The 27,524-nt window shown below is 35.8% G+C and overlaps 1 protein-coding gene across 2 annotated transcripts; it reads right to left on the bottom strand.

Moving 5' to 3' along the window:
• Window positions 1–302: 302 nt before the first annotated feature.
• lpcat3 (lysophosphatidylcholine acyltransferase 3) lies at window positions 303–26,391 on the bottom strand. 2 transcript variants are annotated; one of them, XR_007178930.1, is made up of 14 exons: window positions 26,174–26,391; window positions 24,330–24,437; window positions 21,931–22,037; window positions 20,400–20,493; window positions 19,120–19,154; window positions 17,747–17,928; window positions 16,419–16,527; window positions 12,069–12,155; window positions 11,018–11,184; window positions 10,751–10,898; window positions 6,098–6,253; window positions 5,847–5,974; window positions 5,668–5,734; window positions 303–1,796 (listed from the first exon to the last, which is right to left on the bottom strand). XR_007178930.1 is itself a non-coding variant. In XM_048151938.1 (13 exons), the coding sequence occupies exons 1-12, from the start codon at window positions 26,256–26,258 to the stop codon at window positions 5,855–5,857; spliced, it is 1,398 nt and encodes a 465-aa protein (XP_048007895.1). In that variant the 5' UTR covers window positions 26,259–26,389; the 3' UTR covers window positions 303–1,796; window positions 5,847–5,854. The 2 variants fall into 2 exon arrangements, 1 of the variants encoding a protein (XP_048007895.1); XM_048151938.1 differs by lacking the exon at window positions 5,668–5,734 and having other exon boundaries at window positions 26,174–26,389.
• Window positions 26,392–27,524: the final 1,133 nt, after the last annotated feature.

Genomic DNA, 27,524 nt, shown 5'->3' with positions numbered 1-27,524 from the left:
GATTCCGATTAGCAGTCCCCAAGTCAGCGCGATGGCTGGCTGTGTGATACATCTGGCTGGGAGGGAAGCATCTGGAGGGCTCGTGCATACTACTACTTATCCTCAAACCACACATTTATTCCCGCTTCGAGTCCATAATGATGGACATTTGCGAATGCGTTTGAACTCCCCACTATCACAATCTGTGCTTCAGCCCAAGGGCCCAGACTGCAAGATGACGTCATATCGGCTCCCACAGCAGACAGACAGACCTAAAACCCTGACACCACAATTCAAAAAACACCACAACACACCGGAGCAGGTTTTGTTAAAATCCAGCATTTTTAATGAATATTACAAAAAACGTTTTCATTTAAAAGTAATTTTTTTTTTTTTTTTTTTTTTTGTACATTTGGTAGCAGTAAGGCAGTAGTAGTTGTTTCCCAAAAACAATTTTTACATCATTAAAATTTGCAACCACATGTATAAATATTATAAAACAATTCCGTTGCTACAGTGAGCCTCTGCTTCTTCGGATTGAATCTGGGTGCAGGTTTTAAAAATCGGTCCTCACTGAAGAGTGATGTACATTTGTGCCAAGGGTCTTCAATATGTCATGTCATACAGAACGGATATGAAGGCAAATATGCGTAGGAATTACTGAGAGCAGATGGCAAAGAAAAAAAGACCTGATGTTCGATGAGAAATGTTGAAATTTTTTTAAGTATAAAAATAACTTCACTGTGCAATGCAACACAATGACATTTTTAAAGGACTGTACACAAAAACACACAAACACACACACTTTTTCAATCTGAATAACAGCAGTTTTTTTTTATGTGCACAGTTAGTTCATTGCTCACTAAATACTTATAATTTAAATATATATATATAATACTCTGCTCTTAATAATATTGACACAAATTTACCCTCATATATGATTCCGGTGAGTAGTGTTGATGCATTTCTGTGGTTTCTGTTTTGCTTGTGCTCATACACTGGACAAAGATTTGCTGGAGAAAATGGAGTGAATGAGAAAAGGTCAGGTGGATGGACTGACAGTGTTAAATGGAGTGAGAGGATGAGATGACAGAATGATGAGCCTTTTTATGAAAGTGTGTCAGAAAAAAAACCTATAAAAAAAAAGCAGTTATCATAAAACCCCTTCCTAAAAAAAAAAAAAAAAATGAGAAGGTCCCCCATCAGAAGTTGTCTGATCACAAGACAAAAATGGTTATAAAAATGAAAAACATTCATTTATAATGCCAGGCAATGGTGAGTGTTCAGTCACTGCTCACTCTTATGTTTGTTTCACATTTCAGTGTTTTTCTTTTCAATCTAAAGGTAAGCAAGTTGGGAGTTGCTAGCAAAAGAAAATAAAAAAAGGTCTCATTTGTTTCCATCTTTCAAAATCATGCTCTACATTCCCTCTAAAAGTGCACACACGTCCTCAGCGAGAGCAAAAGCCAGTTCTGATTAGTAATGATCTCATTTCCTGTTTCCTGTGAGTAATGAGTGCAATGGTATGAGCAGATACAGTATAATTATTTTCAGCCACCAAACATCAGTAAATCTTATTTAACGAATATTGAACCTCAGAAATGTTTGTACTTCTGCAGCTTTTAACCCTTTTCATTATAGTCCACCACGATTCCCAAAGAATGAGAAAACTTTCAAACGCACTAACATTTGTACACATACATCAGTGCTGTATGTAAATAGTAATATATTACTAAAGGCCTTAAAATTTGTCCTCTTCAGGTGTTCTTTAAAAGTCACAGTTCACTTCAGTCAAACTTAGATGGCCGCAAACAAACCTGTAAGACAAATTGGGAAAAAAAAGGGATGATCATTTTACTTTTTCACACAGTCATTAATTCTAACTAATTCACATTTAGTCAAAGACTGCAAAAGGTTTCTGTCAGTTATCAGCCCAGCCTCACTCTGATCAGAAACAAAACACTTGGATAACAGGGAAAAAAAAGTCTCGAATGGAAAAACTGTGGTGCAACAAATAAACAGACATTTTATGAAGACACGGATGAATGAAACATTGCCGCAGTGCCAGTGAAAAACAGAGAGAGAGAGAGAGAGAGAGGATGATATATTTTTCCTACAGGAATTAAATGGCTTATATGGTCACACTGATCCTAACCGAATCATCAGTCATGATCTAATGAAGTATGATTATGCTACTTATAAGTCCTCCTGGGAAGATCCTACGTACACGTTCGGAAGCCGTAATTAAGATGTGATGTGGGTTCAAGTGATTTGGGTCAGAATAAAAAGGAGACGCAACTCTTTCTTCGTCACTTCCGGGAGTTTTAGTTTTTTTTAGTTCTAGTGGAATTAAAGAAAGAACCAATTATGTGCATTATGTACATAATTTTTTTATATATTCATCTTTATCTTAACGTTATCCTAACTAAACAATATATGTACAAACTTTTTATTTTAATTGAATTCTACTCGAAATATCACGCTTGAGGTGAGATCAAAATTCAAGAATATTTGCAAGGTTTGGAAGAACGGTGTGCTGATTGTTTATGCTTTTGTTTACATTTTTTTTTTTTATTTGTTTTGACATTTTGTGCTTTATCAACATGCAGTAACATGGATAAAATGACACACTACCATTCAAAAGTCAGAATAAAAATAAATAAATAAATAAATAAAACTTTTATTCAACATAGGATGCATTAAATTGATCAAAATTAAAGGGTTAGTCCACCCAAAAATGAAATCCTAGGTGTATATGACTTTCTTCGTTCAGCCAAACACAGTCGGGGTTATATTAAATGATATTCTGGCTCTTCCAAGCTTTATAATGGGAGTGAATAGTAACCAAGATTTTAAAAAGGCCAAAAAAAGCACATTCATCCATCATAAAAGTAATTTATATGGCTCCAGTGGGTTAACAGGGGCCTTCTGAAGTGAAGCGATGCATTTTTGTAAGAAAAAATATCAATATTTATAACTTTATAAACTTTAATCACTGGCTTCTGTACACGAGTCTAGATCTGGCGGAAGAATGAACTTTGACCTGACGCATGACGTACTGATGAACATGGAAGCACAGAGGATAGAGCAAAACAAAACACTGGTCACGAATTTGTTTGAACCACAAGAGGAGTATACTTTCACCTAAGCTTACGCTACTCCTACATCCTACATCATACGCTGGAACTCGACTCTCTCGTGAACGCACGGACAGACACATCGCTTCACTTCAGAAGGCCCCTATTAACCCCTTGGAGATGTATGAATTACTTTTTTGATGGATGGATGCACTTTTTTTGGGGCTTCAAAAATCACGGTTACTATTCACTCCCATTATAAAGCTTGGAAGAGCCAGAATATTTAGGGGCCAAGTACCGAAGGTGCTTAGGCACCTATTGTATCTGTTGGCGTTCTTTTTAATTATTCTTCTTCCGCTTGTGGGAAAGTTGTGAAATTTGGCACACAGTTAGAGGACAGACTGAACTGTGTCCATAGCAATGTTGAAATTTTTGAATGTTGAAACATCATGCAGTGTTTTGGCGCAGCGCCACCTACTGGTGCGAAGATATAAAAAATGGATATTTTTGCTTATAACTTCTGATGGGTTTGTCCAAAAATCATAAATTTGGTTAGATTCGGGACATCATGCCGAGTCAAATGATATCAAATTTTCCCAAATCGGACATTTTGGCCGTCGGCCATTTTGAATTTTGTGCTAAAATGCTGTATTTTTTACGAATGCATTAGCATATCGTTACGAAACTCGGTATGGGTCTTTGGCACCATGCCCTAACAAACTCCTCCTAGGCCGTTACTCCGATTTTCACGAAAATTGAACCAGATCATCTTCAGACCATGCCGACAAAAAGTTATGGAAAGTCGATTCCTCAAATCGTTTTCGAAAAACACGCAAACGAATTTTACGAAGCGCTTGCAAAAACGGACGTAAGGCTGTATCTCTGCAACGCTTTATTGTATTCAGACCAAACTTCGTACATGTCATCACAAGCATGACCTGAGGCATCATACAGTGTTTTGGCGCAGCACCACCTACTGGTGCAGAGATATGAAAAATGGATATTGTTGCTTATAACTTCTGATGGGTTTGTCCAAAAATCATAAATTTGGTTAGATTTGGGGCATCATGCCGAGTCGAATGATATCAAATTTTCCCAAATCGAACATTTTGGCCGTTGGCCATTTTGAATTTTGTGCTAAAATGCTGTATTTTACGAATGCATTAGCATATCGTTATTAAACTCGGTATGGGTCTATGGCACCATGCCCTAACAAACTCCTCCTAGGCCGTTACTCCGATTTTCACGAAAATTGAACCAGATCATCTTCAGAGCATGCCGACAAAAAGTTATGGAAAGTCGATTCCTCAAACCGTTTTCGAAAAACACGCAAACGAATTTTACGAAGCGCTTGCAAAAACGGACGTAAGGCTGTATCTCTGCAACGCTTTATTGTATTCTGACCAAACTTGGTACATGTCATCACAAGCATGACCTGAGGCATCATACAGTGTTTTGGCGCAGCGCCACCTACTGGTGCGAAGATATGAAAAATGGATATTTTTGCATTAGCAAAAATAAGCCACGCAAATATCGCGTTCATTATCGAAGGCGATTCATCTGCGATATGAACGTGATATTGCGTGGCTTATCAGTGAACTACAGCTCTGTCTGTTAAATGGCGCTCCATTTGAAAGCAGGTGATGGCGATTTAGCGATAATCAGGGAACCGGCTTTACTGACGAAATGCGCGTGAGAATCGCATGCGATAGATCGCCCATCCCTAATAGATATCAAATATGGCTGAACTTCCTGTCCGCCATATTGTTTTTCTTTAAAAACCTACTTTTTCGAACTCCTCCTAGACCGTTGCTCTGATTTTCACCAAAATCGAACCATATCATCTTCAGACCATGCTGACAAAAAGTTATGGATATCAAGTCGATACATCAAACGGTTTTCATATACCGGAGCAACGAATTCGAGGCATGATGCAAAAATGACTCTTGAAGCTGTATCTCTGCAATGCTGTGACGTTGTCATCTCACTCTGACCATACCACAACAATTTGGACACAGCGCCACCCATTGGTCAAAAGTGATGAACCAGTAAATCCTTTATTTTGACAGTACATATAATTTTTCAGTTCTTTTGCCTAAAATGATCTTAATAGGTCTTTAATTGCTCACTGTTGCAGTTAGTCTGATGCTCTTGGCTGGCTTCTTGTGCCATTTTTGTGCTTGGCCCCGTAATTGCTGCTTGCAGCTATATTTTTTTAATATAACTCCAACTGTGTTTGGCTGAAAGTAGAAAGTCATATACACATAGGATGGCTTGAGGGTGAGTAAATCATGGGATAATTTTCATTTTTTGGTGAACTAACCCTTTGAAGACATTTATAATATATAAAAAAAAAAATGCTGTCCATTTTATTAATAAATAAATCCTGAAAAATCCTCATGATGTCCACAAAAATATTAAGCAGCGCAACTGTTTTCAACATTGATGCTAATAAGAAATGTTTCTTGAGCAGCAAATCAGCATATTAGAATGATTTCTTTGATCGATCAGATCAGCTCACAAGCGATAGATGTAAATACCACGTAAAAAGGACCAAAGAATATTTTGAGTTTACAACAGACTTTGTGAAGGTGTTGATGCAACTACTAACATGATCTGAAGCAGTAGCATAAGCTTCCACTGCTGCCGCAAACACAGGAAATAATAGATGTGTCACACTCAAAAAAAAAAAAAAAAAAAGGTCAGTCACACTAAAAAGACCACACAAACAGTGAGAACAGACAGGTGGCACAAACAGGAGAGTCACGAACAGACAGATGCTAAATTTACCTTTTTAATTAATCCTCCTTTTTCTCACTGCCTCTTTTTCGAGGCACGAACACCTTGCGGAGGTATGGCATAACGAGAAAGGCAGCGAAGAAAAAGATGTGACCACAGAAATAAATAGAGTAGTAAACCTGTAAAACAAATACATTCAAAATGTAAATGACAATAGCAAATACTTTGATAAAGGAGATTAGGATCATGGACGTCCAACATCAGATTAATGATTAACGAATCCCTGAGGAGCAAGTACAAACCTTGAGCCACTTGTCGTAAGTGAAGAGGCAGAATGGCACCAGAGGGTATCCCATAAATAGCCAGTGAATTAACTGCTGTACTACATAAACTAGTGGATACAGATGACTTTGAGCGATGGATGTCAGCAAAGGACTGTCCCGCACCAGTGCCTGAGCCTGCAAAAATATTTACAGAACAGTTATATTACATTTATCCTCTGTCTACTGGCATGTGTCCACGTACGCGTAAGAAACGCTCAATATTCTCCCCAAAATGCTAGTCTAATACATTTTTTAATACACAAATGAACATTACTTAATACATTAAGAATAAACATTTACCTAGATTAATAAATGCTGTAAAAATATTGCTTGCTTTGTCACCATGTCAATTTCATTGTATGAGTGTGTCGCTCAGGTCCCATAAAAAACAAAGCGAAAGCGCTTCGCTCTACTCACTCCGCACTGGTGGACGCATACCGCAAGTAAACATGCACAAAGTTTCATTCTTGCCTAGAGCCATATTTCACTGAATAATATTACATTTCGTCTTGTTTTCTTTTTCTCCTGAGAAGGTTAATGATCAAACTGTACCATCAGCATTCATCAAAAAATATGTTTGGCTCAGACAGGAAATGTCATTTGTAAATATTCCATTGACTTTCATTTAATGTCTACTGATGTCTCACATTTTCTGACATGAGGACTATTTGTCATTTTTAAAGTAGGACTACAAGGGTGAGATGCTTCCTCACATACTCACAGCTGTCTACAACCTGTAAGATAGTGTTGCACAAGAAAGCTATTCAAAACAGCTGCAGCTGCTACTAGGGCTGTTCGATTATGAAATTTTTGGTTCTGGAATCGATAGAGTCCATTCCAAGAATCGATTCCTCACTGTTGTTTTCAATTCTTGTGGGGTTTTTTTAACAAAAGATTACATTTCGCCATGACCACAGCATATAAAAGGTTGTAGAAAGCAGCCTTCTCATTACATGATGCTTTGTTTGTAATATGAAGATACACTTCTATAGCTCTGATTGATTTTAAATTGTAATTTTGGGTGCCCCTGAAAAGGGTCATAGCCCAGTAGTAAATATGCTAAAAACAAAACAACGCTCAACGCCCAAAACAAGCACATGCATTTATTGCATGGATGGAACAAAACGTGTCTAAAATGCATGTATACAGTTCAGCTGAATGATGAAGTTTACTTTAACTGTACGCTTTTGCACAGAACGCACAAAGAAAACTGTATACTGAAATAACCACAACATTAACAACATCACTGAAATAACAGCATGTGGTTTATCTGTCAATAAGATGTGACTTAGTTCAGTGACACTGAAGACTGGAGTAATGATGCTGAAAATTCAGCTTTGCCATAACAGGAATAAATTACATTTTAAAATATATTAAATTGTGATAATATTTCACAATATTACTGATACTCAAATCCTGTTGATCAAATAAAGAGTGAGCTTGAGTGAGCATAAGACAAGAGCATGAAGAGCATAAAATACTCTTGAACAGTGTGTGTGTGTGTGTGTGTGTGTGTGTGTGTGTGTGTGTGTGTGTGTGTGTGTGTGTGTGTGTGTGTGTGTGTGTGTTTGTGTGTGTATACCTACTTAACTATATTTTGGAGACAAATTTGAACCCAGAAGTGACCAAAACCTGAGAAAATCTCAAAAAAAAACTCCCTTTAGGGATATCCTCATTTGTAAAACTGGTATAATAATAAAGTAATTAAAGGTGCCATTGAACGTTTTTTTACAAGATGTAATATAAGTCTAAGGTGTCCCCTGAATGTGTCTGTGAAGTTTCAGCTCAAAATACCCCATAGATTTTTTTTAATTAATTTTTTTAACTGCCTATTTTGGGGCATCATTAAAATATGAGCCGATTTAGGCTGCGGCCCCTTTAATTCCCGTGCTCTCCGGCCACGGAGCTCGCGCTTGCCTTTAAAAGCATAAACAAGGTTCACACAGCTAATATAACCCTCAAAATGGATCTTTACAAAGTGTTCATCATGCAGCATGTCTAATCGCGTAAGTATGGTATTTATTTGGATGTTTACATTTGATTCTGAATGAGTTTGATAGTGCTGCGTGGCTAAAGCTAACATTACACACTGTTGGAGAGATTTATAAAAAATGAAGATGTGTTTATGAATTATACAGAATGTCTCCGTGAATACAGTAAGAAACAATGGTAACTTTAACCACATTTAACAGTACATTAGCAACATGCTAACGAAACATTTAGAAAGACAATTTACAAATATCACTAAAAATATCATGTTATCATGGATCATGTCAGTTATTATTGCTCCATCTGCCATTTTTCGCTATTGTTCTTGCTTGCTTACCTATTCTGATGATTCAGCTGTGCAGAGATCTAGATGTTAATACTGCCTGCCCTTGTCTAATGCCTTGATCATGAGCTGGCATATGCAAATATTGGGGGCGTACATATTAATGATCCCGACTGTTACGTAACAGTCGGTGTTATGTTGAGATTCGCCTGTTCTTCAGAGGTCTTTTAAACAAATGAGATTTATATAAGGAGGAGGAAACAATGAAGTTTGAGACTCACTGTATGTCATTTCCATGTACACTGTGTGCAGAATTATTAGGCAAGCTGATTTTCTGATCATATTTTTTTTCCAAGCACATTTTACCAATTCCAATCCACATCAATCTTAATAACTACTATTAATATTGTTTTTAATCATTTATAAGTGATATATAATTGTTCATGAAGGCTGGAAATGAAAAATGCCTTATATTCAGGTGTGCAGAATTATTAGGCAGGTTTGCTTTTACAGGCAAAATGAGCCAAAAAAAGAGATTTAACTCAGACTGAAAAGTCAAAAATTATTAAATACTCACGAGAAGGACGCAATACTAATGCAATACTAGAATTTGCAAAGTGAAAGCATGACCAAGGGAAAGCAAAATGCTCATGGGGTCAGCGGGGTCATACAAAATCAGGTGGAAAAGAAAAGACACATGTTAACTGCAAAAGATTGAAGAATTAAGGTGAAGAATTAAGTGTGAAACCATCAGGAACCCTTTAGTCTCCAGCGCCACCATTTTCCAGAACTGCAACCTACCTGGAGTCTCCAGAAGTGCAAGGTGTCAGGATCTCAGAGACTTAGGTTAGCTAAAGAATCCTAAAAAATGACCCGCTCTTAATAAGAATCACAAGCTGAAGTGTTATAAAAAACATGAAGACTGGGTTTTTATAGGCTTTATAGACAGACAGCTTGAGAGTGACTCCTGAAGGACCAGCACCACATCCTCTTGTACCACTGTTTGAAGAATTTATCTTCCAAAATCTGGCAGTAAGGTGTGGGAGTTTACTTTTAGTCCCTCTCTTATCCTGAAATGTCCGTCTTGCAGAGATGGACTAAAAATGATCTTCCAAAACTTACTGCCAGATTCTGGAAGATAAATTCTTCAAACAGTGGTAAAAGAGGATGTGGTGCTGGTCCTTCAGGAGTCACTCTCAATCTGTCTGTCTATAAGGCCTATAAAAACCCAGTCTTCATGTATTTTATAACACTTCAGCTTGTGATTCTTATTAAGAGCGGGTCATTTTTTAGGATTCTTTAGCTAACCTAACTAAGTCTCTGAGACACCTTGCACTTCTAGAGACTCCAGGTAGGTTGCAGTTCTGGAAAATGGTGGCGCTGGAGACTAAAAGGTTCCTGATGGTTTCACACTTAACTCTTCACCTTAATTCTTAACTCTTTTGCAGTTAACATGTGTCTTTTCTTTTCCACCTGTTTTTGTATGACCCCGCTGACCCAATGAGCATTTTGCTGTCCATTGGTCATGCTTTAACTTTGCAATTTCTAGTATTGCATTAGTATTGCGTCCTTCTCGTGAGTATTTAATCATTTTTGACTTTTCAGTCTAAGTTAAATCTCTTTTTTGGCTCATTTTGCCTGTAAAAGCAAACCTGCCTAATAATTCTGCACACCTGAATATAAGGCATTTTTCATTTCCAGCCTTCATGAACAATTATATATCACTTATAAATGATTAAAAACATTATTAATAGTAGTTATTAAGATTGATGTGGATTGAAATTGGTAAAATGTGTTTGGAAAAAAAATATGATCAGAAAGTTAGCTTGCCTAATAATTCTGCACACAGTGTACTGAACACTTGTTATTCAACTATGCCGAGGTAAATTCAATTTTCAATTCGATGGCACCTTTAAAGGCTTTTTAAAAATGTAAAAAAAGCAGAATGTTTTCTGTGATGGATAGGTTTAGGAGTAGGGGTGATGTAGGGGGATAGAATATACAGTTTGTACAGTATAAAAACCATTATGTCTATGGAATGTCCCCATTTAGATAGCTAAGTAAACATGCGTGTGTGTCCTGTTTAAGCTGTTCAAGATACATTTAATATTTAATAAGATACAGTTGATATATCATGATTCTAGAATGCAGTTTTGCTTCATCACTTATGTAGGAGCAAGACAATCATGTAAAATAAATTCTCAGTGAGATCCTAAACTCAGAAACACTATATCTTCAAAGCTGTAAACTTTCAGAAATGAGTCACTTACAATGAAAGTAACTGACTCAAAGACTTTAGACATCTTGATTCTAAACAACTTCACACCTCATGTCTGGTATAGTAATGTTGCCATGGTTACCTGTTTCTCTACATTGACAATGATGAACTCCATGGAAAAGCAGATGAGGTATCCTGAATGCAAGCCGTGCCAGACAGCCAGGAATAACAATGTGAACATTTGCGACAGCAACTTGTTACCCATAAACTTCAACCTCTTAAACACATGCCTGTATTGTAGAAGAAAAATGAAGAGAAAGTGAACTGACGCATACATTTAAAAGAAAAACAATTACATTTTAAAAGCCACTGATATCAATAAATGTCAAATACATAAAAGAGAGCATACCTGGCCACCCAAGCATTTGTATTGATGTTGAAGGAATTGATGGTGCCTGTAAAGAGGGGCGTGGTCTCAAATAGCCACACCCTCACATTGGCACAGGCATCCCATTGGGGCTCCCCTTTTTCGTTTTTCCCATTATAGCCCAACCCGGAGAGTACACACACACCTTCCTAAACATAAAGATATATAGATGTATATTTAGGGATGATTACAGAACACTTTTAAAGCTACAGCAGCCCCAAAAAGTATTTGGACACTTAAGTCACATTTTAAAAACTGTATGAATGTCACTGCATTTGATACAAAATACCATTCCCAAGTGGAATTATATATGATATTGTTTGGTTATAAATCATAAAACAACAGATATGCTGTTCAGAACTACACCGGATGTGAGCAGCATGAAAAAAGACAATAGAACCCATTATAATCAGTGATGTTATCTATAGTGTATGCAGTGTGAAGTGAGCGACAAATCTGTGAACTGATGCCTCGTTCTATTTATGACGTACTGACACAAAGGTTAAATGCTTAGTAGCATATGCGCTTTATCGCCTCAGGTGTAGACAGCTTTTAGCTGTTGTGATGTGAGCGACAATGGTTGCGTTCGTTGTAGACACGGCGCAAGACTTTATTTTAGTTTTATCTTGTTTTTTTATCCAATGCAATGGCATTCAGGCATTTAAAGTATGACCTAAGTCTTAAATAAATATATAAATTAATAAAAACTAAAAATTGGGGCACTGAATGTCAAAGAAAACCATCTAAACAATGCAAGCACACCTACAAATACACAATCTACAGACAGTTTTAATCCTGAAAACCTGTTTAGCATCCTCTCAACCTGATCAGGTGTGGCTTGTACTTCTAGTTTCACATTCTCAGCTAGAAAAAGAAAGCCACGTCTTGTTTGTAATTGACTTGTTACACACCTAAAACCTCACTAAGAAGATAATTAAGATACACTGACAGGGCGTACAGCATGAAATGCAATGACTCTCAATTACCACAAGTGTGCTCTTAACGTGGGATTGTGGTTGTGCCGTTTACTCACCGTGATTAGCCAGCAGCTGATGTACTTGTACAGGTTTATTTTCACCCACACTAGGATGTACACACATTTGTACCAGAATGCATGTGCCTGAATCACAGATAAGAAGAAATGAATCATTTTTGATGCATCTTATTAAAAATCTTCTTTTTGCCTTATAAAATCATTTTAAACAAATAGTATGTTTTTTACATCCCATACAGTAATCAAATAATTACTGTCTTTCTGCAGAAAGAGATTCAAATGATAACAATGAATAGGGATGTCAAGATTTTTCATAGGTGTTTGTCATTCAAATCAACAACTGATTAAATTAACAATTATATATGATGATCCCCTTGCAAGGGTCCTAAAACCATATTTTGTATAAAGTACTATGTGATATTACTGTATAAAGGCAATGTATTAATTCAACATTTGAAAACATAATTTAAAAAATATGTAATTATATTGTCATTGTACTAAAACCAAAATAAATTATTTACATATTTTGGAAGATATTTATCTTGTCTTAAATAAACAGACGTTTATATGAGTATTTGAGCAATGTTAAATCAATAAATCAATTTGTTTTAGGTTTAAACCAAGCGGCAACCTCCCCTAGTCTCTCGTGAAGCCAATACGGAAGTAACTTAAACTGCGATTCATCGACTGGCCGCTAGGGACAGGCTCCAAAAGAGAGCAGAATCTCATTGAGTCCCATGTTAAATTGGCCAAGTTTACAGCAGAAAAAAACATGTTTACAAGTTGGTTCAAATTGTGGTTTTGGTCTATACTGCTAATTTTGCCCTTCATGACAACTGTGAGGGGGGTGAATTTTTTTCTAACTCATTCTTTTAAATTATATTAAGCCTTAAAGTTCTGCATAATTAAGGGCGTGGTCACTTGAGTGACAGGTAGATGCCGCTGCTGTCTGTGAGCCGTCACTTTACCTCAGCTAATTCCAGCCGCTGAATTTGGCATCTCAGCTGTATTTGTGCTCGATTATTTTATACAATTATAAAATATGGCTTGCTGCATAATATTCGAGACTGATGTGTGTCTGTGCGGAAGAAACAGAACACACGTTGTTGGATCATGGCATTGGCTGAAAGTTTTGTTTGTGAGATTTACTACAACGCCAATACCAGGAGGATATACAACTCTGACAGCACTGCTTGTATATTATAACTAAAACTGCTGCACTATTTTGAAAAAATATACTTTGGACACGGCTCATTTGTTTGTTAGATACGATCGTATACAGTTTTACAACATAAACGCTGCTCAGATTGCATTATTTCTTGAAGAACGATGACAGAGAGCAGATCATTCAGAAGAAATGTTATGCAAACAAAGGATAAAATATCAATATTTCATGGACAAAAAGTACTGTTTTTTGTTTTGCAATGGACATTTATATTTTACCCAAGTGCCACAGATTGGATTCATCTCGCGATCTCTATTATAAAAGGTATGAAGTCCCATTTTGATTTTCCATGTTGTTATTTGCACACCCAACACAAATTACTGGTGTTGGAGCATCTATATCTTAAAAAAACACCGTAGCTTGACAGTAAACCTTTAGAACTTTCTGATGATAAAACTTATCTTCATTAATAATTTAGATAGTATCTAGATAGATAGCTCCTTTGCTTGCTAATATGGTCACGTCGAGCTAGGCGGGCGTGGTTTCAGCAACCAGTCACATCAGCTCAAACCACCTCCCTGCCTCTTTGCCCATTTTCAGTTATCCGGGAGTGACGTGCTGTGACGCGCAGCTAAGATGGCCGCGGCCTCATTTACGCGTCAAAACTGCTGTTCAGAAATCTATGGGTGACATCACGGACACTACGTCCATATTTTTTTTACAGTCTATGGTTTAAACTCATTTGGATTCGCTATGTTACTAGAACTCACTATATTACTAATGATAACGATAATATTTATAGAAAATATGGATATGACTCTTTGTCCAATAAAATTTTATTGTATAGTTTGTAAAATATGCCAAATTACACCACACAATGAGAGTATAGTGTGTATAACAACATGATAATGATGCTTGTCGTCATGTTGTTTTTTAAAGGGATAATTGACCCAGAAAAAAAATTCTGTCATCATAAGTCCCCCTGAAATCAAAATTATTTTTTTTTAGCTTTTAGAATGAATATGTTAGCCTTATGAATAAGCTGGTGTGTTCCAAAACAATGACAAAATTCACATTTAGGAGTATTCAAAACGTACAGTCTGAATTTTCATGACATCACATCGCACTTCAGCTTCTCATCAAATCTTCTGTCCAATCAAATGCTCTCTAGAATCTAAAGTCCCGCCCTCTCCTTAACTATCAACAAACACTGAAGCTGCGGCTGAAATCGGTCATTTGCTCACACATTTACTAGTTTCTACATGGTGAATGGCACATAGTGCACTATATAGAGAATAGGGAACGATTCAGACAGTGTAAACATGCTTTCCTTTGACGCGAATAAAGTCCGTTTTCACAGTATAACGTGAAACACCTCAACGTGAGCACAGTCTGCTCTGGCCCAGGGACACAAGAGCACAAAGAGGGTCATATCCGTGAGTCGGCTGAGACCATGAAAGGTATCAGACCCATTTCAATTCTGCAAAGAATGCTGTATATTAAAGTGATATAGAGGAGATTGGGAGGAGATACGGTTAGATATTAAAAGGAAACAGGTTTTACTGAGTTTAGCAGCTCTGGCCGAGTTGTGATAAAAACGAAACGCTATTGGCTATTTTAAAAAAGGAGCGGGGCAGTTCGATATATTGCCCTGTCTTCCTGTTTTAGTTGAAATTACATCAACACATTGAATAATGCTGCACGTTCCAAGACACTTCAGAGGTGCTGTAAGTAGTTTTTCAAAAATACTGTTTGGAAGTTAGTCGGGCTGACATCAACAACAAACATGTAACCAATCAGCATTAGGGGGCGTATAAAGGTTGAGGAGACAGAACAAGCAAGAGGGAGATTTGAAGTGGGAAGGCCTGAAAACAGACGCGGAGGCTGATTTGATTCCTTCTCATGTGAGTAACACTGGGTTTGGGTGTCATAATTGTCTGGAGCTGCTGTGTTGTTGGTGACTAACAACAAACTCTTGATTGTATTTACTCTTGTGTACTGTACTTTCATTTTTTGTGCTTCCTTGTCGTTCATTTATCATCTGCTCTTTATTTTTTGTGAAGCATTTTGTTGCGCGTCAGCTGTGATAAACAGACATCCACTCGCATTGTGTGTGTAACAGTGGCCAGATAGTGAGAGTTGTGCAGGTAAACCACTGCATGACCTTTAGAGAATGAGGTGTTTAGTGTCATTGTTAATGCACTCGCCTCGCCTGCCAGCAATGAACGGGCCAGGTTTCGAGACCGACTCGGAGCAGAGTTTGGAGGGTGAGTTTTGGAGGCAGAGCATTGCAGAGAGGGGTGGGTTTGTTTTTGAAAAACTACCCACCCCACCTTTAATATAATTTCCTCTGCTGAAAACAAAAGAAGATATTTTAAAGAATATGGGTAGCAGTTTATGGGACCCCACTGACTTCCATAGTATTTTTTTTCATACTATGGAAGTCAATGGGGTGCATCAACTGTTTGGTTACCGACATTCTTCAAAATATCTTCTTTTGTGTTCAACAGAAGAGAGAAATTCATACATGTTTGGAACAATCTGAGGCTGAGTAAATGATGACGGCATTTTCATTTTTGGGTGAACTATCCCTTTAACACATAATGTTTGAAGTAAACGTAATCATTGTTTGTAAAACGTTTCCACGCCTGATCACATCACGACTGCTTTATTTTTTACAAGGCAAGAGTACGTAAGCCACACGTTCTATACACATAACATGCGGTGAGAGTTACAGATTTGGCTCACTGCTTGAATGATTGCTCAATTAGTTTGTGCTGAAATGTATTAATTGAAACTTGATAAGCAAAACTGATTAAATTAATACAACTGAGTCTTTGTTATACATGAACACCCCTAACGGTGAATAATTTTTGATATTTTTCACTGTTTGTGTGAACTCATTTTAACTTGCTCCTCTGCAGCAGTCAAAATGCAGTTATTTGGCTTGCAGCAACCATTTTTCATTTCCAAATGATATATAAATAGCTGCCAAGGCTAGACCTGACAGAAGAGTGCTCTCATTCAGACTGTGAGCTTTCGGTGGCATCAGCACCACATTGAAGGGGAAAAAAAAAAAAAAAAAAAAAAAAAAAAAAAAAAAAATCACAGAACAAAAACAAGTGGCAGCTCACGAGATACAGGTACAACTGAACTTCATTAGTAAACATTCATTGGTGACTGTGTATGTTCAGTCACAATCCACTTAACATTGATTTACTTACCTCAAACTCATCTGTTAAGTAGTAGCTAGCTGGGTAGAGCGGCCCGCCTATCGCAAAGATTGATAGGGTGATCAGACCTAAACCGAATCGCTTCATTGCTGGAACCACACTGCATGAGGAAGAAACGTTTGTTAGATTAAATTAGGGCTGTCAAACGATTAATCGCGATTAATCGCATACAAAATTAAAGTTTGAGTTTGCATAATATATGTGAGTGTACTGTGTGTAATTAATATGTATATATAAATACACACAAATTAATGTATATATTTAAGAGAAATATGTTATTTATGTACAAAATATTTTTATTTATATATAATATAAATTATATAAATATATAAATAAATACATATACTTGTAAATATTTCTCAAATATATACATGAATGTGTTTGTATTTATATATACATCATAATTACACACAGTACACTCACATTTATTAGGCAAACTCAAACTTTTATTTTGTATGCGATTAATCGCAATTAATCGTTTGACAGCCCTAGATTAAATAGTTAATTAACAGAGGACTATAAGGGATCAGTAGTAAAGTTGTGGTCAAAAGCAGTGCTGCCTAAAATACATATCACTCATTTCAATTTCCAGCTAAAGCGACAATTGGAGTCATAATATGTGAGCACAGCAATTTGATAATGTTGAGAAAACCTTAACTTTATGCAAATGAGCAGAGATACAATGTGACAATGGGAATAAAGAAGACCGTGATATTTTTCAATATAATGTTATAGAGAGTGGTTTCACTGTTCCATATGATTGGTCTCTGCTCACATATAGGGATATAATCAAAAAAATGATGTGTGGAAAAGCGTGTCAAAATCTGTCTGCATTCTGATTGACTTTTCATGCATTGGTAATCATTTGTCTTCCTCATGATATGATGTATTGCAATTCATATTCAAACAACAAAACACAGAATGTTCATTTTTAACAGTAAGAAAACTGATTTCTTGTCAAAATGGAATAATATCTTATTTTTACCAGAAATGTCTCATTTGTAATTCATTTTTCTAACTCTAGGGCCTGTTGTACAGCAATCCAATATCATTACAGCATGCAGTGCCTTTATGAATGCCTACAGCTTAATGATTTACGACAAACACAGAGATTAGGCATGTCACAAGAGTGAGTTACTAAGACTTGTTCATTATCACGGTATCCTTGAGCAAGTAAAAGAAGTCAATGTCCTTGTAATGGACAAAAGATTCTTGCAAAACACTTTGGATGAATAACTGTTCATAGCAAGTAAAATGATTGGTTTGACAGACTTTGGCTAAGCTAGTATTGTTGAGCTTGTGAAATTTTGTGCACTTACCTATTAGGTGGTTGTCCGGGGACATCGGACATCTCTCGAGACACCAGCATCTGGTAGTTTCGCAGTGTGAATTGAGGCCCTACCAGAAAGCCTCCATAGAAGTATGAAAATCCAAAGACCTCCAACAGAGACGGCGTACAGCTGAGGGCAGACTTCTTCTGCTCTGCGGTAATCTGAGATTGCTACATAAAAGTAAATGAGTTAATTAATTAAAAGAGAGGGACTGGGAAATTGGACCTGGCTGTAGAAAATAAATTGCAAAACTTATTGACATAGATGTCATAGATGACAGATATACACTATATTTAAAAGTTTGGGGTCGGTAAGATTTTTTTAATGAAAGAAGTCTCTAATACTAACTAAGAGTGCATTCATTTGATCAAAAATACAGTAAAACAGTAATATTGTTAAGTATTATTATCATTTAAAATAACAGTTTTCTATATTATCTTTCAAAAAAAAAAAAATCTTACCGACCCAAACTTGTGTACTGTAATTCAAACAGTTCTCTTGTTTTGAAAGCACTATAGTCATGCCAGTGAGCAAAGAAAAGTGTATGAACCCTTTTACACCTGGTATCAAGATCCAGATCAAGTGATTTGGTCACAAGAGGTCAGTACTTAATACAGGATCAAAGACATTTAGTGATTTTCTTTTTCACATTATGAGAGTGAAACACCACATTTGTGACTTGATTTAAATTACAAATATGCAGTATTTTTGCTAATTTTTTTGCACTTTCTCAACATGCATTAAGTGTTGTCACAGCTGGTCAAAGGAGACGCGTGATACCAGGTGTAAACGGCGACAGGATCATCTGAGACGGATGTTAATACCAGGTGTAACCAGGGTCTATTTTCGGTCATATGGTAATCTTTACAGCCTCAATAAAACATTGCTTCAAGATGAGTAAGAACTGGCTTTCTAGGTTGGCTACATTTATGGACACAAAGGGTGAGATCAACAGATATAACCTCTTACACACAAACACATGATGCCAACTGTGTCAAGCCATGGCTACTATTAATATTTAGACAGAGGAGTTTAATATGAGCCACAGATGAAATCACTGCAGCATAGAACTAAAAGATTACACAATTACATCTCAGGGATTTTCACTACATTTCACCTTGCCGGGCATCATTACACTGATCCATAATGGCCATTTAGCAGAACGTCTGCTACACAACTGAAGAAGATACTTTATGGTTCCCCATCAGTTCCTTGTGCTCAAATCATGAATAAAAATACAAAGAGTGATGCAGGAAGAGGAAAAGCAGTGAGATAACGATAGGAGGATGACAGGTGAACAAACTGAGCAAAGGAAGACAGAAATGGTAGAAGTTAATAGCAGCTCATAAAGTCACACTCACTTCTTTTCCACCGTCATAGTAATCAAGCGCTAAACCTGCAATGAGAGAATGAATCGTCATCAGTAACATGACGAGCACTACTGGCGGAGAAAAAAACAAACGGTGATGCTGATCACATAAAACAACAATATTGCAGACAATACGTCTTTTATATAGTGAAAATTTTCAAAATAGTGATAAAATATTAAATAAATAGTAATAACAATGGTAATTACAATAGTACACAAAAAATAAAGGGTTACACTTTATTGTAAGGTGTCCATGTTACAGTGTAATTATACATTTAAGTACTGAGTAATAATAATTAGGGCTGTCAAACGATTAATCGCGGTTAATCGCATACAAACTAAAAGTTTAAGTTTGCCTAATATATGTGAGTGTACTATGCGTAATTATTATGTACATATAAATACAAACACATTCATGTATATATTTGAGAAATATTTACATGTATTTATTTATATTTTTATATAATTTATATTATATATATATATATATATATATATATATATATATATATATATATATATATATATATATATATATATATATATATATATAAATACAAATATTTTGTACATAAATAACATATTTCTCTTAAATATATACATTAACTTGTGTGTATTTATATATGCATATTAATTACACACAGTACTCACACATATATTATGCAAACTCAAACTTTTATTTTGTATGCGATTAATCGCAATTAATCGTTTGACAACCCTAATAATAATTACCTACATATACTTAGTATAGGGTTAGGGTTAGGATTGGGGTTTGATTTAGGGTTAGTTGCATGTAATTATGCATAATTTATAGTTATTACTACGGTAACTACATGTTATATGTGTAACAAGGCCATTGTAAAATAAATTGTTACCAAATAAAGTTAAAAAAAAAAAAATACCATGGTTTTGAAAACATGTACCAAGGTAATAACATACCAAGGTACATGTAAGATAGGGATGTACAATACATATCAGTTATCTACAATATCATTTTAATTAAGTTTATCAGTAGATATTTATTGTGCTTTCATTTCCTCTATTTTTTTTAACTAATCTTAAAAAACTACAAATAACACCATAGAAAAAATAAATAACATACTATATATTATAAAATGTGATTCTTAAATTCACTTGTAGGATTAAAGATGATTGACTTTAGTGTGTAATTCTGTGTTTTAACATCTTCCACTTATTAACACCAACATAAAATTAATGATATATATATATAAAGTCAGAGGAAAAGATGGGAATCAAAAGCAGGCATCATACCGATGAGTTTGAGTGTGAGGACACAGTGAGGCATGGTCCATTTGATATCATACTCGTCTGTAGCTGTGTAGTAATAACCCGTCAACAGATATGTCTGCCACACAAAAAGAGACATTGTACACCCTGAGGTTCTTTTGACATGTTTTCATGTCTGGGTTCAAAGAGACCCTAAAGATGTGTTAACTTTATACTTTATATTATTTTCCCCTCACATTTTAGGTTCCTCTGGCCTTATCAATAAAAAAAATTTTCACTCTATTCTACCACAGCAGACATGCAGTTTTCAGAAAAATGACTGGTAGACATTCCAGTAAATTTGCTTCTGCTTGGGTCAATTTGACCTCAGCAAAAACACGGTAGGGTAACACTACAGAAATAAAAACAGAAAACTGGCAGGAGTGTATCTCTTGCAATGTGTACACCAGGCAGAAAATCTCATTGTGAATTTAACCATGTTTTTTTCTGTGTGGGGTCTGTGTGACCTTGACATGAAATTAAACATTGTTCATGGAAGATGGCTGAAGCATGTCATCATATGTTCAAAAGAGTAAAACAAGTCATGAAGTATCAATCTGGTACTTTTTTCACCAAGTATTAAAATGAGGATTAAAAGGATTAGTTCACTTTCAAATAAAATTTTCCTGATAATTTTCTCACCCCTATGTGATCCAAGATGTTCATGTCTTTCTGTCTTCAGTTGAAGAGAAATTAGGGTTTTTGATGAAAACATTCCAGGATTATTCTCCTTATAGTGGACTTCAATGGGCACCAAACGGTTGAAGGTCAAAATTACAGTTTCAGTGCAGCTTCAAAGGGCTTTAAAATGATGCCAGACGAGGAATAAGGGTCTTATCTAGCGAAACAATTGTTCATTTTCAATAAAAATGTAAATGTATATGCTTTATAAACACAAATGATCGCCTTGCATGTGCTTTTGCCAAAACCGCACTTTCGTATTCTTCAAAAAGCTTGCGCTGTCCTACACCTTCCCTATTCTACTTACAGAACGAACGCAGCGCCAGTTCCATTTTTTCCGTAAGTTGAATAGGTATGACATTTAGCGTAAGCGTTTTGAAGAATACGAAAGTGCGGTTTTGGCAGAAGCACATGCAAGGCGATCATTTATGTTTATAAAGCATATACATTTACATTTTTATCGAAAATGACCAATTGTTTCGCTAAATAAGACCCTTATTCCTCGTCTGGCATCATTTTAAAGCCTTTTGAAGCTGCACTGAAACTGTAATTTTGACCTTCAACCATTTGGTGCCCATTGAAGTCCACTATAAGGAGAATAATCCTGGAATGTTTTCATCAAAACCCCTAATTTCTCTTCAACTGAAGAAAGAAGGACTTGGATGACATGGGGGTGAGTAAATTATCAGGAAAATTTTATTTGAAAGTGAACTGCTCCTTTAAATACATGATTCAATATGGTATTGATAAGCTTACAACAGTTCATGCACAAGATCACATCTAGAGCACAATAACTGATAAAAAGATAAAGAAAAGTAAATGTGTGTTGTCTCACCATCTGAAAGATAAAGCTACTCAGAACACATGTGACTGTCCTTCCCATCAGCCTCAGCATCAAGAACTGAATGACTACACATAAGAAGGAGTGAAAGACCTGAGACCCTGAGAGTAAGACACGGAGAGACGAGAGTTATTGCATTCCTGCGGTACCTGACCACGACATAATATAACAGTTCAGATCTACAATATAAAGATTTTAAATCGAACAGAATACGTCAGCCAAAATGCCAGTTGTGTCATCATTTACTCACCCTTGTGTCATTTCAAACCCGTATGATTTTCTTTCTTCTGTGGAGCACAAAAGGAGAATTTTTGTAACTGAATGAGTAATATTTTTGAAGGTCTCTCTTTTCTATATAATGACAACAAATGAGTATTGGGTATGTCAAGCTCCAAAATAACAAAAACACCATTAAAAGTATCAGAAAAGTCATCTATGTATTGTTTTTCATGTTTAATGCACAAACATATTATATGACTTTATAAGAGCTGAAATATTGTGAAAAATATAGAAATACTACATTTATGATACTTTAATTATATTTTTGTGGTGCATTTTTTTGACAATTTGGAGCCTGTCAGACCCTGTTCCCATTCATATTCATTATATGGAAAAAAAGCGGCTGGGATATTCTTCAAAAATTCTTCTTTTGTGATCTACGGGAGAAAAGTCAAGCGGGTTTGGAACAACATGAGGTTGAGTAAATGATGATGAGAACAAGAAAATCCCTTTAAAAAGATCCTTTCTTGTTAGACAAAGGAAAAAGTTAGAGAAAGACAGATTTCAGAGTCAATGACAAACAAAAGTAAAATATCTCGGATAATGACAAAGAGAGACAGACCTGCTGTTAGATCCAAACGCAGCACAAAAGAAATCAAATACACAGAATACAAGCACAAGTTAATTTTCGCATTTCCCAACACAACACTCATCTGTTTTCATTAGCTTGCTTTTCGACCTGCCACTCATATTCTCATTAGCTACGCTCTCACCACCAGGGGTTATTGCCATGGCGACAAAACCTCATGTCTCTCTGTCACAATCTTCTTTATGTCAAAGCAACAGTCACCAGGAAATCATTACCACAAACTGTAGAGCGGTTAGTCAGGATAGCCTTCATTTTCCCTCCATTATTCTCAAGGACACTAAATGGTCAATAACTATAATAGCCTCAAGAGGAAATGACAGGGGCCAAAAATAAATAATTAAGCTGGACGTCAAACATGTTATCATTAAAAATACAACTAAAAACACTTAACGCTGTGTTTATTAACTTTATGAAATATACTCTACCATTCGAAAAAAAAAATTTTACAAAATGAAAACTTTTGTTCATCAAGGACGTATTTGATCAAAAGTAACAGTAAAGACTTTTACATTGTTACAAAAGGTTTCTATTTCTTTTGAACACTGTATTCAGCAAAGGATCCTGAAAGAAAAAGGTATCATGGTTTCCACAAAAATATTAACACGCACAACTGTTTTAAACATTGATAATAATAATATATGTTTCTTGAGCAGCAAATCAGCATATTAAAATGATTTCTGAAGGATCATGTGACACTGAAGGCTGAAGTAATGATGCTGAAAATTCAGCTTTACTTTCACAGGAATAAATTACATTTTAACATATAATAAAATAGAAAAAAAAAAATTTAATTTGTAAAAAATATTTCACAATATTACTGTTTTTACTGTATTTGAGATCAAATAAATGCAGGCTTGGCGAGCTTAAGAGGCTTCAACAAATTTTTGCTTCAAACGGTACTGTAATATTTTTAGAGCAACTGTTCTGAAATTAGGAAACTGAAAAACAAATTTAAAAAAGATAAGCTAAAAGTCTTTATCTTTGACATAAATCAACCACATAAGCAAAAAAAGAAAAAGAAGTCAAAAACAAAACTGTGATATTACATTAATAATACTTTTAGAACTTAATAAAAACATGTAATCTTCTTTGTCTTCCCTTTTTAAACTGAGAGCAAGAAAACAATGTTTGAACCCACTTTGATGTCATTCAATATTGAGAATGCAACTGACATACGTTGTATGTCCATCTAGTTAGACTCAACTCTTCTTGTGTAATTAGATAAGATGTGATAAAATCTGTGTGAACAGAGCAAGTTCAAGATTGCAGGAAACTAGGTGCACTGAACTATAAGCAGAAAAATGCTCCAGTCTAAATATGGTGGACCAACAGTCGCTAACCGTGAACCGCTATTAGTTGACAAGCCCTGCCGTAGATCATAAGACTGACATTCATGTAATCTTGACCAGTAGTGTGCTGCTAAAAAAAGCTAGAAGGTCTCACTTAAACATGTTACAGTTGTAAAGACACTAGTTATCAGATCTTTCAGTTTCTCACTCCATCCCTGCTTCATTCTCTATCTCACCAAAATTAAACGTGGCTAGTGCCAGGCCGGAGAATGTGTGGAAGAGATGAACAACTGTCGCAGACTGATGAAAGAAAAACCACCGGTACACCAGTGCAAAGGGATAACCTACAGGGGAAAAGAGAGAGAAACAGATTAGGCATATAATGTGAGGCAACTGTAGATAAATGCTTCCTGCATGAACGTGTGGCATGCCACATAACAAATTTGACAAGCTAAATTTTATTTGTGAGGGCGTGACACACTAGAGTAAGCTTTGACGGAGCGTTAAGACGGATAGGAATGTGTAAGATCTGTTTTGAGGGTGTGGTTAGTTTGAAATCAAGCAAGAATATAGAAAATTGGATTTCTAGATGGATTGGAGATTCTCAATGGATGCCTACATCGAGACAAGAGAGCTCTGAAGTAAATAGATTAAGGGTGCACCAACATTAAATATTAATATCTAATATTAAAATATATATTATAATAGTATTATATTAATAATATAATTATAAAATCAATAAGCTGATGAATATTTTCATGCTATGGCCAATAACTGACTAATATGGCCGATATTAAAATTCTATACTATTTAGACTCAAACAAACACTAGAAATAAAAGTTTAATACTGCAAGTGATTTCAGGAATCACAACACTATAATGTACAGTATGAAAATTCACTAATTTCACTTTGATATGTGCTTAAGATTACATTTAACATGCTTAGTACTCTTAAAGATTAGTTTTTTATATACTTTTATAATATTTATTAACATTCTGAATTAGCATTTTTTTTTTTACGTTCTCAGGTTTCATTTTAATTTGTTTAATTTTTAGTAATTTTATTAAGTGCTTTTATCATTTTTATTAGTTGTTTTTTAGGTTTAGTAATTATAGAACTTCAGCTTAAACCTATTTTAATAGATGCCAAGTCTAATTTTTGACTAATACTTTTAGTGTTGTTCAACAATAACAACTGCTTTAATTGAGCATCAGTTGAAGGTGATCTATATGTAAAAATAGATGGAATATTTTGTGCATCCATAGTAAAAAAGCTCAAATGTTTTGATATTTTTCCTCACACCACCCTCATTGAATACATCATTACAATGAAAACAGTTTCATCAAAATATGTATCATGCACAGGTTAAAATCTAAAAGCTGTGGAAGTTTAGCAGGCATCGTTCTGAGGATCTATATGATAAAAACTTTGTTGAGGGACTAGTAACACTAAATATATTACAAACACATCATGAACCACAAAGAAACACTACAATAGTCATTCCACTGAAACCATGCAAATATTCCCCAGCTCGGTCAGATGCCCCAAATATCATTCATCTGGTTCAAGTGGTTAAGCAGTCCACTGCAATGCACCTGGCCAAAGTACAGGGAACCCTGCTATCTGCTCTCACACCCCTATTCTTATCAACCTGTAACCTGAGACCTTCAAACCAAACTTCATTTGCATTGAATCCTTAAAACTAACTGTACGTCAAAGAACTAAAACACAGCAGCAAAATGAAAAGACAGCTGTCAGATGAAGGTCTAACGAGTTAAACTAGTTGCACTCATGACAATCCTTGCAGTTGTGTTCAGTTAACCATGAAATTTCGCGTGGCATGTAGGTCACCCTCGTCGACATTTGATTTTGGCTAGAGTCGGTGTGAATGGAGAGAGTTGGTGTTGGTTCCGTGTCTGTAGTGCTGCTGGGAACAGGTTGGGCTTGACGTGTGACTTGAGCACACTTCTAATACAACTACAACTACATAACTGTCCACGTTTCTAAGGACTCCTAACGACACCCATCACCAGCTCTCAGCAGAGCCTAAAAGATCTCGCTCGTGCGCCGTTCACTTACCTAATAAGACAGACAAAATCAATCGAATAGCCGGTTCGGGTGAACCGAAATATTCGGCTATTTTCTCCAAGAAGGGAGCCGCCATCTTTAGTGTGGGCGGAAGTAGCTGCGGTTGGGTTTCCGTGAGTGTGTGGCGCTCGTGAGCGCTCGCGCTCTCCTTAACTCCGTCCTGCTACTCCTCCTACCGCGGGTCCGCGACCTCTCACTCCATTCACAGTGAACCCCCGCGCTCGACCTTCACTCGCAGCTTTCGCAAACGCCTTGCGCAATACTTGTGCCATTGCAGTTCATAGCAAAGCACCTAAATGACGCTAAATAAGGGATGAGATTGTTTACTTAGTTCAGGAGTCCATTTATAATAACGGAAACATTGTTAGTCACGAGATTGGGTTTGGATTGTAAAACAACAAATATAACGAATGACACAGGAATAAACTAAAGTCCTGATTATTATTAATATAATAAAGTGTCCTGATAAAGATGATAAAGCAGCGCCACTATACTGCCCTCTAGTGTTTGTCAAACCAAACAGCCATCGTGTGATACAACATTGCAATCACGTCCATTAAACACCCTGCTGAACTTATCCTGTTGCACAACTGTTTGTGTTGTTTCCTGTTCGAAGGTTTGTGGCATTTACATCCTTCAAGCTGCTCTAAAAGAGAATGCCTTAAATTACACACAGAAAAAGGGGGTTAAAATTGTACCTTTAGGGGTACAGCAGCTTGTCGCTGGGGTCAGTAACCGTAAAAGTACATTATTGTACCCTATTTACTCCAAAAAAGGTACATATTAGGAATGTACCTTTCCGAGTTACAAAAATAATAATTATTAATAATTAAATAATTATATAATATAATACAAAAATACCCTTTTGGAGTAAAAAGGTAAAAAAAATGTAATTTTAAGTGTACTGCTTCAACGACAAGCTGTTGTACACCTAAAGGTACAATTTTAAACCCCTTTTTTCTGTGTGTACTTGCAAAATATATTGATAAATGAAAAAAAAAGTTTATATTGTTTCAGTTTTTTATTATTAGACTTCTTTCTTTTTCGAGCACAAACTTTTCTTATTCTATTTAAACAACTGTATAATACATAATTTGCACACAAATGTACAATAATGTTTGTTTGTTTCAAACAATGGCACACAGGGCAAAGCAGATCTGGACTCACTTTTTTAGTATGTTACAAAGCTAATGCGTTGTTCTTTTGGGAATGGTGTATTTCTGTGAGCTATGCTGTCATTTATGTATTGAATATCTGTATCTGTTTACTGTCAGTAATGTCATTGTTGTGACCTGTACAGAAACTAAGCAATGAAAATAAGCAATGTTACATGTTTACACTG

Source organism: Megalobrama amblycephala, linkage group LG13, assembly GCF_018812025.1.
Source record: "Megalobrama amblycephala isolate DHTTF-2021 linkage group LG13, ASM1881202v1, whole genome shotgun sequence".
Classification (NCBI taxonomy): Eukaryota; Metazoa; Chordata; class Actinopteri; order Cypriniformes; family Xenocyprididae; genus Megalobrama; species Megalobrama amblycephala.
This window is presented reverse-complemented; position numbering and strand designations above follow the sequence as displayed.

Bases quoted from the DNA above. Each gene is read 5' to 3' on its own strand.
- lpcat3 (XM_048151938.1), bottom strand. From the start codon at position 26,258: ATGGCGGCTCCCTTCTTGGAGAAAATAGCCGAATATTTCGGTTCACCC. The intron at 24,438-26,173 runs GTAAGTGAACGG...TTTCCCCTGTAG, and splicing joins GATTTTGTCTGTCTTATTAG to GTTATCCCTTTGCACTGGTG. The intron at 11,185-12,068 runs GTGAGTAAACGG...CTTTATGTTTAG, and splicing joins TCAGCTGCTGGCTAATCACG to GAAGGTGTGTGTGTACTCTC.